Source organism: Halichoerus grypus, chromosome 6 (genome assembly GCF_964656455.1).
Source record: "Halichoerus grypus chromosome 6, mHalGry1.hap1.1, whole genome shotgun sequence".
Taxonomy (NCBI): Eukaryota; Metazoa; Chordata; class Mammalia; order Carnivora; family Phocidae; genus Halichoerus; species Halichoerus grypus.
This window is the reverse complement of record NC_135717.1, coordinates 79,127,432-79,141,455: the sequence shown is the minus strand read 5'-3', so window position 1 is coordinate 79,141,455 and position 14,024 is coordinate 79,127,432. Positions and strand designations below refer to the sequence as shown.

The 14,024-nt window shown below is 47.9% G+C and overlaps 2 protein-coding genes across 6 annotated transcripts in view; both read left to right on the top strand.

Moving 5' to 3' along the window:
* The window catches only part of LOC118535837 (uncharacterized), a 117,094-nt gene extending 116,347 nt beyond the window's left edge, over positions 1 to 747 (top strand). The window contains exons 24-25 of the mRNA XM_078074148.1: positions 211 to 374; positions 728 to 747. Of these exons, the coding sequence (XP_077930274.1) occupies positions 211 to 374; positions 728 to 747 (184 nt within the window). The remainder of the gene's footprint in view (positions 1 to 210; positions 375 to 727) is intronic.
* DDX11 (DEAD/H-box helicase 11) overlaps positions 231 to 14,024 on the top strand; it is a 33,874-nt gene continuing 20,080 nt past the window's right edge. For 3 of the 5 annotated variants that reach the window (XM_036092429.2, XM_036092428.2, XM_036092422.2), the window contains exons 1-6: positions 562 to 696; positions 4,188 to 4,372; positions 4,617 to 4,764; positions 10,686 to 10,934; positions 11,409 to 11,495; positions 11,803 to 11,957. In XM_036092429.2, the coding sequence (XP_035948322.1) occupies positions 4,621 to 4,764; positions 10,686 to 10,934; positions 11,409 to 11,495; positions 11,803 to 11,957 (635 nt within the window). In that variant the 5' untranslated portion in view covers positions 562 to 696; positions 4,188 to 4,372; positions 4,617 to 4,620. Of the gene's footprint in view, positions 406 to 561; positions 697 to 4,187; positions 4,373 to 4,616; positions 4,765 to 10,685; positions 10,935 to 11,408; positions 11,496 to 11,802; positions 11,958 to 14,024 lie in introns of those variants that run through there. The other 2 variants (XM_036092423.2, XM_036092424.2) reach the window with 2 other exon arrangements.

Below are 14,024 nucleotides of genomic sequence, written 5' to 3'. Positions count from 1 at the left end.
CCAATCGGAGGAGTATCACTGAAACATCCTGCACCTGGCAAGAGGGCAAAGGGAGAAAGCCCAGTACCCTGACCCCAGCCTTTAGGGTTCTGTCGTGACGACGGTTTCCAGCGCCAGAAAAATAATCCCAGCTCTGAACCCGCTGCGCAAGCGCAGAGGTACAAAAGGCGAATCACCCCACCCCGCCCCTCCGAGTTCCGGGTTGCGCAGGCGCAGTGGCGCGGGGGCGTGGCAACGCAGCACGCTCCTCCTGGGGGCCGACGTCGACGGAGGTGCGCCGCGGTTTGAAATTACGCGACTTTTTGCTCGAACGCCTCATCCGCCCGGCTTCAGCGAAGCGGTCCCGCCGGCGAAGAGGGTGAGCGCGGTACCGCGTGAGGACGAGGCGAAGCTACAGGAGAGAGGGTAGACGCCGGTGGAAACGCAAACGCGGCGGGCTGTTGTGCAGAGGGGCAGGGCGAGTCGGGAGCGGGAAAAGATTTTGAGGTCGGAGGGGCGGGGCCAACGTGTGATTGGCGGGCTAGAAACCAATGCGAGGGGAAAGGGCAGACCAATGAGGGTGGGACGTGCAGTGGCTTTGGAGCTGCGCTTCGGAGTGAGAACAGCTACCCTGCGTCAGGGGGTTTCAATTTAGCCCGGCTGTGCTAAGGCGCTTTTCATAAATTACCTTATTCAGTGATCACTACAACGCTATGAGTAAGTGCTGTTACCTGTTTCTCTTTTACAGATGAGGAGACTGAGGCCTAGGGATATTAACATAAGCTGGGATCCCAGACTTGGCCACCGGAGCCCAGTTCCCATACTGTTAAAGGCTCCGCTCTACTGCCCGTCAGGGAATCAAAGTGGAGTAGGGTTCAGTCTAGAGGACTGGGATGAATGGAATTTACCAGATTGTTGGAGGAGGTGTCATAAAAGTGGAAATAAATGCTAATAAGTAGCAGGTTCTTCTTACATAGCGTGAGCGCTCCGAGGATGGAGCTGGGAGGGAGATAGAAGGCTCCAGCAAGGTGAGAATGTGGGGGTTGTGGGCCGGGCTGTCTCTCCAGATCTGGAGCATTGCAGCTGTGCACCAAGCTGTGGCTCGATTAGCAGCCGGTGTAGGGAAGCTTTTCTTCTTTTAGGGCTGTGTTGTCTCCCAGGTGTGTGAAGTTGAAGTATTTTAGGAACCTAACAGCACAATAGTTGGCTGGCAGTTGTCTCAGGCTACCATAACAAAGTACCTTAGACTGGGGGGCTTAACGGAAACTTGTTTACTCACGGTTGCAGAGTCTGGGAAGTCTAAGGTGCTGGTGTATTTGGTTCCTTGTGAGAGCTCTATTCCTGACTTGCAGAGGGCCCCCTTCTTCCTCATCCTCACATGGTGTGGAGAGTTCCCTCTTTCCCCTTCTTCCAAGGTCACTCGTCTTTTTTTTTTAAAGATTTTATTTATTTATTTGAGAGAGAGAGAATGAGAGACAGAGAGCACGAGCGGGAAGAGGGTCAGAGGGAGAAGCAGACCCCCCGCTGAGCAGGGAGCCCGATGTGGGACTCGATCCCGGGACTCCGGGATCATGACAAGGTCACTCGTCTTTAGAAGGATTAGGACCCCACTCTTATGACTTTGTTTAACTTCAGTTTCCTTCTAAAAGCCCTATCTTCAAATACAGTCTGTATTGGGGAGTAGACCTTTAACACTTGAATTTTGCTGGGGGGACACAATTCAGTCTGTAGCTATAGTTTATACGCAAGTAAATAATGAGTGATGATTGAGAACTGAAGAAAATGAACTTTGAGAACTAACAAGTACCTGAGATACTTTCATGTATTTTATCTCATTTAATAAGCGTATGGTGTGTGCCTTAGCACTGGTGGGAAATTCTAGGGAGAACTTGTTTGTGGAGTCGTGGTTGTCCACCACACAACCAACCTGAAGAGGTGAGAAAAAGTTACACCAAATATCCTTAATAGCACTTAGTGAATCCATTATTCAAGCATTTATGCAAATGCTTCTTTAACTTGTGATTTAGCTTGTGCTGCTTTTGGAATAATGAGATCCATAATTACCACCCACAGGGAAGTGAAATAATAATTACCTTTCTTCTATATTGTTTCATGTTGTCATTCTGAAGTTTAGTAACCAAGTCTTTCTTTTCAGTAGGCTTGCCCTGGTGGGAGGAAGAGGGATGAACTATAAAACCCAGGGGCTTGGAGGTCTGGCACATGGGGGTTCAAGTCTTGGGTTCAAGCACTTGCTGAGTGACTGGTCAAGTCTCAGCCTTTCTGAGTCTCAGTGTTTTCATCTATAAAATAGAGCTAATAAAAATATCACACAGGGTTGCTGTGAGGTTACATGAAAGCAGTTGGAAACCATTAAAGAACTGGCCCTTGGACTAGATATTTTAGTTGTGGGACCTCCTCTGCCCACGCCTCTGAAGAACAGAAACCTCTGCCTACAGCCACCATATCAAGCTGGCTATTCATTCATTTCATCAAAATTTATTTGAATGCCTGCTAGGTGCCAAAGTACCTATTCTGGTGCTGGGGGCAGGGAAGAACAAGACAGACAGGGTTCCTCCTCTTACGCCATGTATATTCTGGTATGAAAGGATTATAAATAAAATAAGTTCAGTTAGTGCTAAGAGCTATGAAGAAATTAAATACAGGGTAATGAGACAAAAGAGTGACTTCAAGCAGGGTGGTGTATGTGTGTTTGGATAGGGAGTGGTATTTGACCCGAATAGGGTGGCCAAATAGAGGGGGAGGCTTCTCTGAGAAGGCTGTCCTAAATGTCCATCATTTGCCAGGCAAGTTCACAGGTAGAGGGCGCCGAAGAGGCCCTGTGCCACCCAAAGTTTGGGGTAAGCAGAAGCTATGAGTAAGCGGAGGAGGTCAGTGAGTGGCTCCCTCTGGCATGTGACTGAGCAGCAGAAGGGCAATCTGTGGGTGTTTACTTGGTGGGGAAGTTCTTGGAGCTCTCTTAGGATCTGGATTACTTTGTAGTTCTAGAAATCCCACTCTGTCAGCGGCTTCTGTTGTAGGTTTTCGCAGATTTTGCGTAATTTCTCAATATGTATATTTTCATTAGATCTCCCTTCTGGCTCTGCTGATTATCTCTTGCGAGATGAATCTGACTAAAAGAGAGCCATGTGGACCTTGGTGTGGATCCCTGGTTTTTCTCTTGTTAACTCTGCCCTTGAAAATTATTTAGTGTCTGGAAGCATGATTACCCCACAACTGTATCCTTACAGTGTTGTACAGGTTAACTGGGATAATAGTAAAAAGGCTTGTGGAGTGTTTAACACATACTAGGTGATCAAAATTTGTTAGACACCTTCCTCTTTTCTTCCTGTTTTTGTTTTTGTTTTGTTTTTTTTTATATGCCTCCCTCTCAGTATTGAATGGTCCTAGTTTTTAATAGTCACCCTTCTTGTAGTTTTTCACCTCTGTCGTCCTGGTAGGTGCTCCTGAACTATAACTGGAAGAATATCATGGCAACTACCTTTCCCTTCATAAATGTATTGACACTGTCACTAGTCTTACTGAGGCCAGTCGTGTAGCAGGATTGTAAGTGGATTTCAGACTGATTAGTACTTGTACTTAGAAGAGATGGGCCTGCCAAATAGTTTGGAGCAGTGACTTCCAAAGAGAGTGTGGGAACCAGGATGGAAGGGTCAGTCCTCCACATGGTAATGAAAGGAAGAAAGGGTTGGGGCGGCTAGCAGGCTCAGTCCGTTGAGCATGTGACTCTTGATCTCAGGGTCATGAGTTCAAGCCCCACATTGAATGGAGCCTACTTAAAGATTAAAAAAAAAATCTAAAGGAAGAAAGGGTATGGAGAAGCTATCTTAGAGAAATTTGGTTCAGAAGAGGGGAAAAAAGATAAAACACGGAGCTGAGAAGTTCTTCTTAGACCTTGGCCTGGCAAGGAAAGAGAAATGCTATGGTCTCAGTGTTGGGGAGCTCTGGAATTCCAGCCAGGGCTTAGTCCCTGTCAGGAGAGTTCTCCCAGTCTGCAACCAGACAAAAAGCTCTTATTTCTTGATGCTGGGAAGGCTTTAGGAGGAGGCTCTGGTTTATCCTGGAAATGGAGGCTAGGACGAACAAAGAAGCAAACTAAAGATCCCTATGAAATACGGATGTATGTGTGCACCTGTGCCACGTAAAGAACTGTACTGGTGATTCTCTGCCTGTGTGTCATGATTTTACAGGTCTTGGCAGCAGGATTAAGTGAGGCGGCTTTGCCAGGCAAAGGCTGCGCTGTGGACATGGGCAGAACTGTGCTGCACAGCTAGTCAGGAGCAACACCCCTGACCTCAGGGGCACACCTCGAGAGGAAGTCTTTACACCTTCCCTGGAGGCATTAGAAGGGTGTCCAAGAAGCAAGGAATCCCAGGTAAAATGGCAGGGCGGTTTCTGTTTCGGGTCTGCTGGGCTGCGTTCTGCATAGCCATTTCTGATAAATGTCATTAGATGGGTTGCATGAGCTGGGTATGGCTTCATGAGGGCATGCACCTTGGGGAGAACATGGTCTCTGCTTGCAAAAAAGTGTACAACCTGAGGAGAAATTCCGTAACTAGTATTGAGACTGGTCTTAGGAACTGTTCTAGATTTCAGGCCTATTTTTTTTTTCCCCCTAGGACCATGGCTAATAAAACCCAGGAGGTTGGTGGTATCCATTTCCCTTTTCCCTTCACACCGTATTCCATCCAGAAAGACTTCATGGCAGAGCTGTATCGGGTGTTGGAGGCTGGCAAGATTGGAATATTTGAGAGTCCGACTGGCACTGTAAGTATGACTCGTCAGGGGCCAAGAGGGTCCTGAGAGACCCCGATTACGGCACTGCAGAAGCCACCTAGCATGCTTGTTAACCTAGGCAGAAATTTTCTTGGTTTGAAGTTGGGCGAAGTTGTTCCCTTGGTTTATCTTTCTGAGTAACAGTCACTTCCTCTGTTAAATGTTAAATGCAGCCCCAGGGTCTGAGAACAGTTACGCTGAAGGCAAAGGAGAATTTGAATGCCTGTAGAAACCAAGACCTATGGCACCGAAGCTTTCCACATTGTTCTGGGCACACAGCTGCTTTGATGTTGAGAAACAAATTACCTTGGCTTTTTCACAGATTATAAACATACTGGTTTCGTTGTCAGGAACAAAGTTACTGAGTGCTGGAGAGATCCAACCAAAGGCCCCTGAGTTTTTCCTTCCAGGAGTGGAATGATGGAGGGATTTATTAGAGGGTGGCCAGGAGGAGGATTAGGGCTGTAGTGAGCAGTCCCTGCCTCTCCTTTAGAAAGTACTATGTGGTAGTGAGCTGCGTGTGTTGATTCGAAGGTCCCCCAGCCAGGCCGCGACCTCCTGGAGGTCCTCCTCTGTCCCTGTCATCCCGCGGAGCTTGGTGAGTTCTGCTCACAGGAGGCTTCTAACCTGGTGCAGCAGGCCTTCTTCCCCTACCAGTCCTCGCAGACTGGTTTTTAGTCTCAGCAGTGACTTCCTGATTAGTAGATTTGGGTGTTTCGAGTCCTTATTTGATTTCTCTGCAGCAGTTAGTATCATTGAACATATCCTTCTCCTTTGTTTAAAGTCATAAAAAATTTAATCAAAAATAATGCATGTTATTTAAAAAGTTAAAAAGTTTATCAAACTTGGTTCTTTGGGAAGGTATTTTTAATTCTTTTAACTGGTTCCTAAGAAATATACTTGTATATTCTGAAATCCTGTATATTCTGAAAAGCATATCTGAAATTGTAAGCTTGGTGCTGTTTCTTGATTTATTCATTATAGTGATTGTGCCTTCCTCTTGTGATAGCTAAGACGTAGCTCTCTTACTATCTCCTTTCCTTCCCTCGCCCCATCCTCCCGGTGTAGTTAGGAAAATTTTAGCCTCTGCTAAATCAGTATGCCCTGATTATGGGTTTTCTTCTTGAATAATTTTTGTTTTCCCAGAGTTGATAATTGCCTTTTAAAGTTTGTCTAGTTTTTAATATACCTACACCACTTTCTCACACCATCCAGGGGCCTCTCCGTATGATATTCCATCCATAAAATTACAGCTTAGTCTGGCTGCTCAGGCTGCCATAACAAAGTACCACAGACTGGGTGGCTCAGAGGACAGAAATTTATTTCTCAGTTTGGGAGGCTGGAAGTGCAAGGTTTGGGCAGCCTCTGGCTTCTGGCAGGGACTCTTCCTGGCTTGTAGGGGGCCCCCTTCTCACTGTGTCCTCACATGGTGGAGAGAGATTTGGTGTCTCTCCCCCTTTTATCAGGACACCAGTTTTATCAGATCAGGGCTCTACCTTTAGGACCTCATTTAACCGTAATCCCTTCCTTGAAGGCCCTTTCTCCAATAGTCACATGAGGGTTAGGGCTTCAACATATGAATTTGTGAGGGGACATAATTCAGTCTGTAGTAATTACTAACTCCATTGTACCCTGGAGACTTCCTTCTTGAAGTTCTCAGTTTACTCTTAAGATCTACTTCACAACTGTAATGCTAGGGATTTCCCTTCTCTCCTTTAAAAAAATCAACTTTATGGAGTGTAATTGACATATAATAAAATATACCCCTTTTAAATCCACAAGTCAGTGAGTGTTGACAGATGTAAACCCCCATATAACCACTACTGCAGTGAAGATGCAAAACAGTTCCACCAGCCCAGAAAGTTTGTTGTACCCTTGGCTGCTGTTCCCCCCTCACACCCCACCCTACCCCGGCCAGTCAGGGTTCACTTTCCATCTCTGTATATGCATTCTGTCTTTCTAAAATTTCATGAAAATGGAAACATAGAAGTACTATTTTGTGACTAGCTTCTTTTGCTCAGGCAGCATAATATTTTGGGGATCATCCACGTTGTTGTGTGTGTTCTTTGTTGGATTCTCTGTTTCCTGGATTCCGTATCTTTTTGGTTCACTTCTTTATTTTGGTAGAGAATGTTCCTGAAGGTGTATGGGAGGTAAGATTTTGAGACTTTGCTGGTCTGAGAATGTATTGATGTGCCTTTTCACTTGACTGATAGTGATAGTTGGGTTGGGTATATAATTCTAGCTGCAGAATGCTTTTCCCTAATAGTTGCTTCCTCTACCCTCTGGTTTCCATTGTTGCTACTGGGACATCAAGTGCAACCTGCACCTCAGTCCTTGGTGACCTGATCCACCCCACCTTCCAAAGTTTCAGGATATCCTCTATCCTTTGTATTCTGAAATCTCATGTCGATGGGTTGGATGAGTGTGTTTAGTTTTTTGTGTTGGCCTCTTGATGGGCACTTTGCATCTGGAGGCTTCTATCTTTCCATTCTGAGATGTTTTCGCACATTTGATAATCTTCCTGGTACTCCCATTCTTTGAGTTTGGACCTCCTGGTCGTCTTCTTCTTTTTTTTTTTTTAAGATATTTTATTTATTTATTTGAGAGAGACAGAGATAGAGCATGAGCAGGAAGGAGGGGGAAAAGCACACTCCCTGCCGAGCAGGGATCCTGATTCGGCAGTTGATCCCAGGACCCCGGGATCATGACCTGAGCCAAAGGCAGACGCCCAACCGACTAAGCCACCCAGGTGCCCCAATTATGTTTTCTTCTAGTTGCTTGTCTCTTTGGGCATATTGGTTTGTTCTTGTTTTGCTTTGAATTCTGCTTCAGAATTCCTTTGACTTTGTTGTCCAGTCTTTCTATTCAGTGTATTTCTGTTATCCTATCTTTAATATTTAAGAACTTATTGTTATTCTCTGCTTCTTAAAAATAGCATCCTGTTCTTGTTTCATGGAAATAATATCTTTCTGAGGATATCAATTAAAGTAGCATTTTTGAATTTTTTCTACCCTGCATCGTCTCATTGTCCATCCTTCTCCCTCCCCCAGTTTGGGTTCTGTGTTTTGTTGAGAGGCTTTCCTCAAATGTCTGGTCATCCTTGGCTATCTTCTGTTGGTGTTCAAGAAAAAGCCACCACAGGGCTGACTGACAGGCTGTGGGGCAGGCTGGCTGTGGGCTGATGGGCTAGCCTCTCTGTTGGGGCCTCTAGTGATCAGTCACTGTGTGATTTCTCTCAAGCCATCCAGTTTTTCCAGAGAAGGTTCCTTTAAGCTCTTGCCTTCTGGTCCCAGCCTGATGGCCATTATTCTTGAGGGTGTTCTGGGAAAGCTGCTTTAGGTGCGTGGGCTTTCGCTTAGCGTCCTGCTTTGAGTCTGGCCCTCTTCCCCACCCTTCACTTGACCCGCCATCTCCAGAACCCTCTTGGCTCAGCTCCTCCAGAGGGTACACATCCTGTCTTCTGCAGGGAGGGGACATCCTTGGCAATTTTGGGGCTTCTGAGCAGGAATCGGGGGGATCTCTGCAGGCACTTAGGCTTAGCATCCTTTACTCCTCTCAGTTCCAGTTCTCTGCTTTCCATTTCTCCTAAAACCTGTTACTTTCCCTTCTTCCACTTTCTTTGTTTCTGTGGGTATTAAGCCTCTTTTATTCCTTTGGTGTAATTTTAGCATGTTTCAGAAAAGGACACAGAAGAGCATGTGTTCATTCTGCCCTGTTTAACCTGAAGGCTTAGGTCCCCATCTCAGCCCTCTGCCTGTTCCTCTGCTCAGCCCTTTCTTGTCGATGTTCTTGGTTCCAGGGCCTCCTGTCTTTGTGACTTCAGTTACCATCCCATTCTGACATTGTCTAAATCCTGCCTCTAGTAAGTTCTTCCTCCTGTCGTTGGTGCCCCACTGCACACAGGGGTGCCATACCATTACACGCGGTGCCTCACCTGCTAGACCTCTACCTCAGTGGCCAAGCTCCCCACTTAGTTCCTGATGATACCTGCTTCTCTTGTCCCTCCCCATTTTAGCCTTTCATGAGTCCGCCACATTGTGCTGACCTCTCCACCTGGAGCCCATGCTTCCCAGGGAAATGTGATGCCCCGCGGTTCGTGTGTAAAGTTTGTGCCTGTGGGCATTTTCTAGAGAATTCTGCTTCCCAACATCAAGTCCAGTGCTTGTTACAGTGTGGGTGTTTGTATAACTGTGATATCTTGGATGGTACTCCACGAAATAACATTGTTCAAAGCTAGCTATGTTGTGGGTACTTTATTAACTGAGGCAAGCATTGGGTCATACATCCTTTTAACGTTTTCCAGTTTAAATTTTTGTTGTCTTACTAGAGGATATAGAATTGCAGGCCTCAGTTCTCCTTTCTCTCTGTGATAGAGTGTGTTCACAATTGTGGGAAGATAACTTTGACGTTCCCTTTGGGAACTTCCTCAGCTCACTTTCCAGTGGAGGGTGCTGGCTCTCTGACCGGGTGTCCGACCCTGGGCCACTGTTTTAGGGGGATGGCTCCCCGGCCCCTAGCTTGGTGATGACTAAAGCCGGTGGCTCCCCATTTTACTGGCGTACAGAATGGCTGCTGTCCAGCTGCTGCTGGGGAGTGCTGTTTGGAAGTCTTTGCCATTGTATATTTATTTATCAAAAGCTGAGACAAATGGTCTATATGGGGCTTTTCCAAAGATATGTCATCTGTTCATTCTTCAGAAGTGCCATTCTGTCATAGGGCCTTTTAAGAATTTCATGAAATAGGTTTTTATTGCAGGATGTAATAATCTTACTATTATTACTTAATAATAGCAAAAAAAATTAGCTCCTGTTGCTTATGTACCAGGTATTGTTCTAATCCTGGAGTAGGTATTAGCTTTTACTTAATGCTTGCAGCAGCTCTGAAGAAGGTTCTCTCTCTCTCTCTGTCTCTCACACACACACACACACACACACACACATGCCTCATTTTTTTTCTTGCCCCAGAAGGACTGTGTTAGTGCTCCCACTGCTCTAACAGAGTTCCACAGGCTGGGGGCTTAAACCACAGAAGCTTACTCTTCACAGCTCTGGAGGCCAGAAGTGCAGACTCGGGTTCTGAGGCAGGGAGGGTTCTCTTGGAGGGCCGTGAGAGGAGACTGTTCTGGCCCTCTCCTCAGCATGTAGGTGGCCATCCTCCCCTGTGTCTTATCGCATCGCCTTCCCTCTGGGCATGCCTCAGTGGCCCAATTTCCCCTTTGGGTAAGGACACCAGTCTTAGTGGATCAGGGCCCCCCTCTTTCTTAACTACATGCATCTGCAGTGACTGTATTTCCAAATAAGTTCACATTCTGAGACACTCAGGGTTAGGACTTAACATATGAATTTGAGGGGGGGACACAATTCAACCCACAGCAAGGACCCACAGGGAAAATTCTAGTGTTTGAATTAAGAATTATGTTCTCCGGAGCAATTAGTTTGCTTTAAAAAGTTTTTGAAGACTGGGACTCATGGGACTGATCATGTTCTGTCTGCACATGGGCTGTATTAAAGCATAGAGCCAAATGTGGCTCCCCCTTAGCAAGTATATAGGGTTTCAAGCCATGTATTTTTTGGCCTTAATTCTTTTTTGGGGATTTTTATCTAATTCCTCAGCTTCTAATTATGTTAACTTGCAGTACTTATATGTAACCTGATAAGCCACATTAAATTATCTTAGGAACAGTGAGCTATATAATTAAACCAAGAACTTTATTTTTCTTTCTTCCTTTTTTCCTATTTTTCCTGGCTATCTTTTTGCTAATTCCCTTCCTGCCCTTTCCCAGGTTGGTCTTAGAGTGCCTTCTAATATTTAAAGTTAGACCTTCCTTGAAGGCTTTATTAAAATGGGAAACATCATTTGGAAAGCTTTGGTTTTTGTTCTCGTTTTTGAAGACCTTTTTCTTCCTGTAGGGAAAATCTTTAAGTCTTATTTGTGGGGCCCTTTCCTGGCTCCGTGACTTTGAGCAGAAGAAACATCAAGAAGAGGCACGTCTCCTTGAAACTGGAACTGTCCCCTTAAGTGACGGGCAGGAGCAGCCCCTGTCTCTCTCATCCTCCTGCAAAGAGACCCCAGACACCCTGAGGCCTGTGGGAGAGCCTGACTGGGTGACTCAGTTTGTGCAGAAGAAAGAAGAAAGGGACCTGGTGGACCGACTGAAGGTGAGCTGTGGGGTGACAGAAGGTGGGAGCCATCCAGGAAACAGGGCTGGGCTGGTAATTTGGGGTTGATTCTGGGAGTTAGCACGTCCTTTGCCTTTGCGGTGCCTTCTTGAGCCTGTGGTACTGCGCCCGTGCTGTCTTTTTAAAGCTGACGTCAACAGGCCTTCTCTAGACGGGGTGGACGGGGGTGGACGGTTCCATTCGTTACCTACCTGGGAAAGGAACCTCACCGTTGCCATTGGCAACGCGGTTCAGTGGCTGCAAACTCCATTAAGGGAATGAATTGGATTGAGAGTGTGTGGCTGTGGGAGGGAGTGTGCAGACCTCCCACACTGAGGGTCAGGGATGCTGCAGTCCCCGGAAGAACTGCCCCGCCCCGTGTATGGAGGCCCTGGGCTGAGCCCCAGACTCTTCAAGAAGGGCATGGTTGGGGACTTCGGCAGGAGTTTCCTTTCTGGCTTGTCCACCCTCTAGGAGGAGCAGGTCAGGAGGAAGAAGCGAGAGGAACGGCTGCAGCAGATCCGGCACAATGCACAGCTCAAGTATGCAGCCAAGCGCATGGTGAGCGTCCTCTGCTGGGGGGCAGGGGTGGTGCGCGGGGCCTTCCGGTGTCGCTCCTGTGGGGGAGTGGCCAGGACCTCAGTCTGCTGGCCCTGCCCCCCGCCGGCTAAGTTCTCATCGCCCAGTAGCTGCAGCTTGAGCTGAGGTACTGATACCGGGGGTACGGACACCGGTAGGAGAGCGAGGCCCGTGGTAATGGCGTTGCCTTGTCCTCCGTGGTAGCCACTCGGAGGCAAACTCGGGCGGGGGGCGGGAGTGCCGGGACTGAGATTTCTTTCTCTTTCCCACTTGGGGTGCTCCTACACAGAGACAAGAGGAAGAAGAAATGGAGCGTGTCCTCCGCCTCAGCAGGGAGGCGCTAGCGGCAGGAGCAGGGGCCGAGCCGTGGGAGCAGCCGGCTGGGGAGGAGGACCTGGTCCTCGCCGAGTATGAGAGCGACGAGGAGAAGGGAGCAGCTAGTGGGTAAGATGGCGCTTCTCCTTCACCCGCCGCCCCTGCCTTCGTCGACACGGGGGCTCCCACGGGAGCAGCTCCTGTGCCCAGAGGCAGGCTGCTTTGTCCCTCACAAGGCATCTGAAGGGATGGAATGCCAGCCACCTGCCCCTGCTCTCAGCCAGGCTTCTCCTGAGCGTGTGTCACTGGTGGTGACGGTGGTGGCCAGCCCTGCCCTGTGCCAGCACTGGCTTCGTGTGCATGAACTCTGGGAGCCTCGCAAGGTTTGTGTCTCCCCGTCACGGCCGGCAAGGGGCTGCGCCTTAGCCGAGGCCACGGGGCTAGGAGGCAGAGGGGCAGGGACTGCACCCAGCCGGGCCGGCTCTAGTCATGTGCTCTTCGCCCCCGGACTACACCGTGGGAGCTTTAGGACCTAAACCATCAACGTATCCTTAGCCTGAGTTGCTCTTTCCACTCTCTGGTTTCTGTCTGGGTTTCTGATTTGTGAGCAGTAAGCTGCTGGGTGGAGTAGAAGACCCTGAAGATGACAGCGAGGCTTTTCAGAGGTCATGCTTCCCCTCGTGGGAGCCTCCTTTTTCATGCACGCTTTAGTTGCACAGATGACCTTTGAGGGTCTGCTCTAGGTGTGGCGTGGTTCCAGATGCCAAGTACGCTGGATATGCCCCCTGCCCATGGAGAGCTTGCATGTGGTTGGGGGCGGGGGGTGGTGGACAAACACACAGATGGTAACTGCGTGAAATGAGCGCATTTGCTCAGGAGGAAAATAAAACCGGGTGCAGCGGGTAGAGTGTGGGGTTGCATCTCTAGGTGAAGCCAGGAGAGGCCTCTGAGGAGGTGGTGAAGGGTGAGAAAGAGCCATGGGAAGACCTGGGAGGAGAGGTCTAGTCAGAGGCCTGCTGGTGCCCTGGTCTGGAAAGGGGAGCAGGTTTGGTGGGTTTGAGGGACACAGAGAAGGCCTAGGGGCTAAGAGCGAACGAGGAAGAGAGGCAAAGAAGAGGCAGCTGTCAGTTTGTGTGGACCTCAGAGTTCCACTGAGGGGTCTGGGTATCTCTCTCCATGTTGCGGGGCTGTGGGCCGTTACAGGCAAGGGAGTGACCTGATTTGGGCATTAGGAAGGGCATTAAGGTCATTTTGACATCAATGGCTCTCCCCAAGGCATGAGTGCCTCTAGAGGTCATTCCTCTTGGGCTCTCAGCTTGGAAGGGGTGTTTCCTGCTCCTCTAAAGGTGACTCCAGGTCCCATGTGTCCCATGTTGTCATTGACACTGTGGTGACCATGTGTGTAGAGAGTAACTCCAGGGTCTCAAACCTTCCATTGACTGGTGATGGAGAAAACCTTCACAGTCTGTCTGCCGTGCACTAACCTCGCCGCAGACGCTCAGTGTCCCGGCTGCCCTGACTTCTTTCTTTTCCCCTCAGCTTTATTCTAGATATAATAGGGATATAACATTGTGTGAGTTTAAGATGCGTGCCATGATGGTCTGATATGCGAGTATTGCAAAATGATCACTATGATGAGGTTACTTAACAGAACCATCACCTCACGTATGTAACATTTCTTTGAAAATGTGCTCTCTTGGCACCTCTCAAATACACAATGTAGTGTTAACGATAGTCACTTATTTATATTCAAAAGATCTGTACCATTTGACTACCTTCACCCCACTCCTCAGCCCCTAGCAATCTACTCTCTGTTTCTAGGAGTTTGGTTTTTTTAGATTCCACACGAGATGACACAAAATTTGTCCTTTGACTTACATCACTTACCATAATGCCCTCAGGGTTCATCTGTATTGTCACAAATGGCAGAATTGCCTTCCTTTTTATGGCTATTTTACGCTGTGTGTGTGTGTGTGTGACTCGTTCTTTATCCATTCATCTATCTGTGGATACTTTGGTTGTTTTCATTAGTTGCTGCCGTGAACAGGAAGGTGCAGGGATCTCCTTGAGATATGGATTGCGTTTCCTTTGGGTATATACCCAGATGTGGGCTTGCTGGATCATATGCTACTTAATACTTTTAATTTTTGAGGAACATCCATGCTTTTTTCCAGAGTGGCCGCACCAATTTACGTT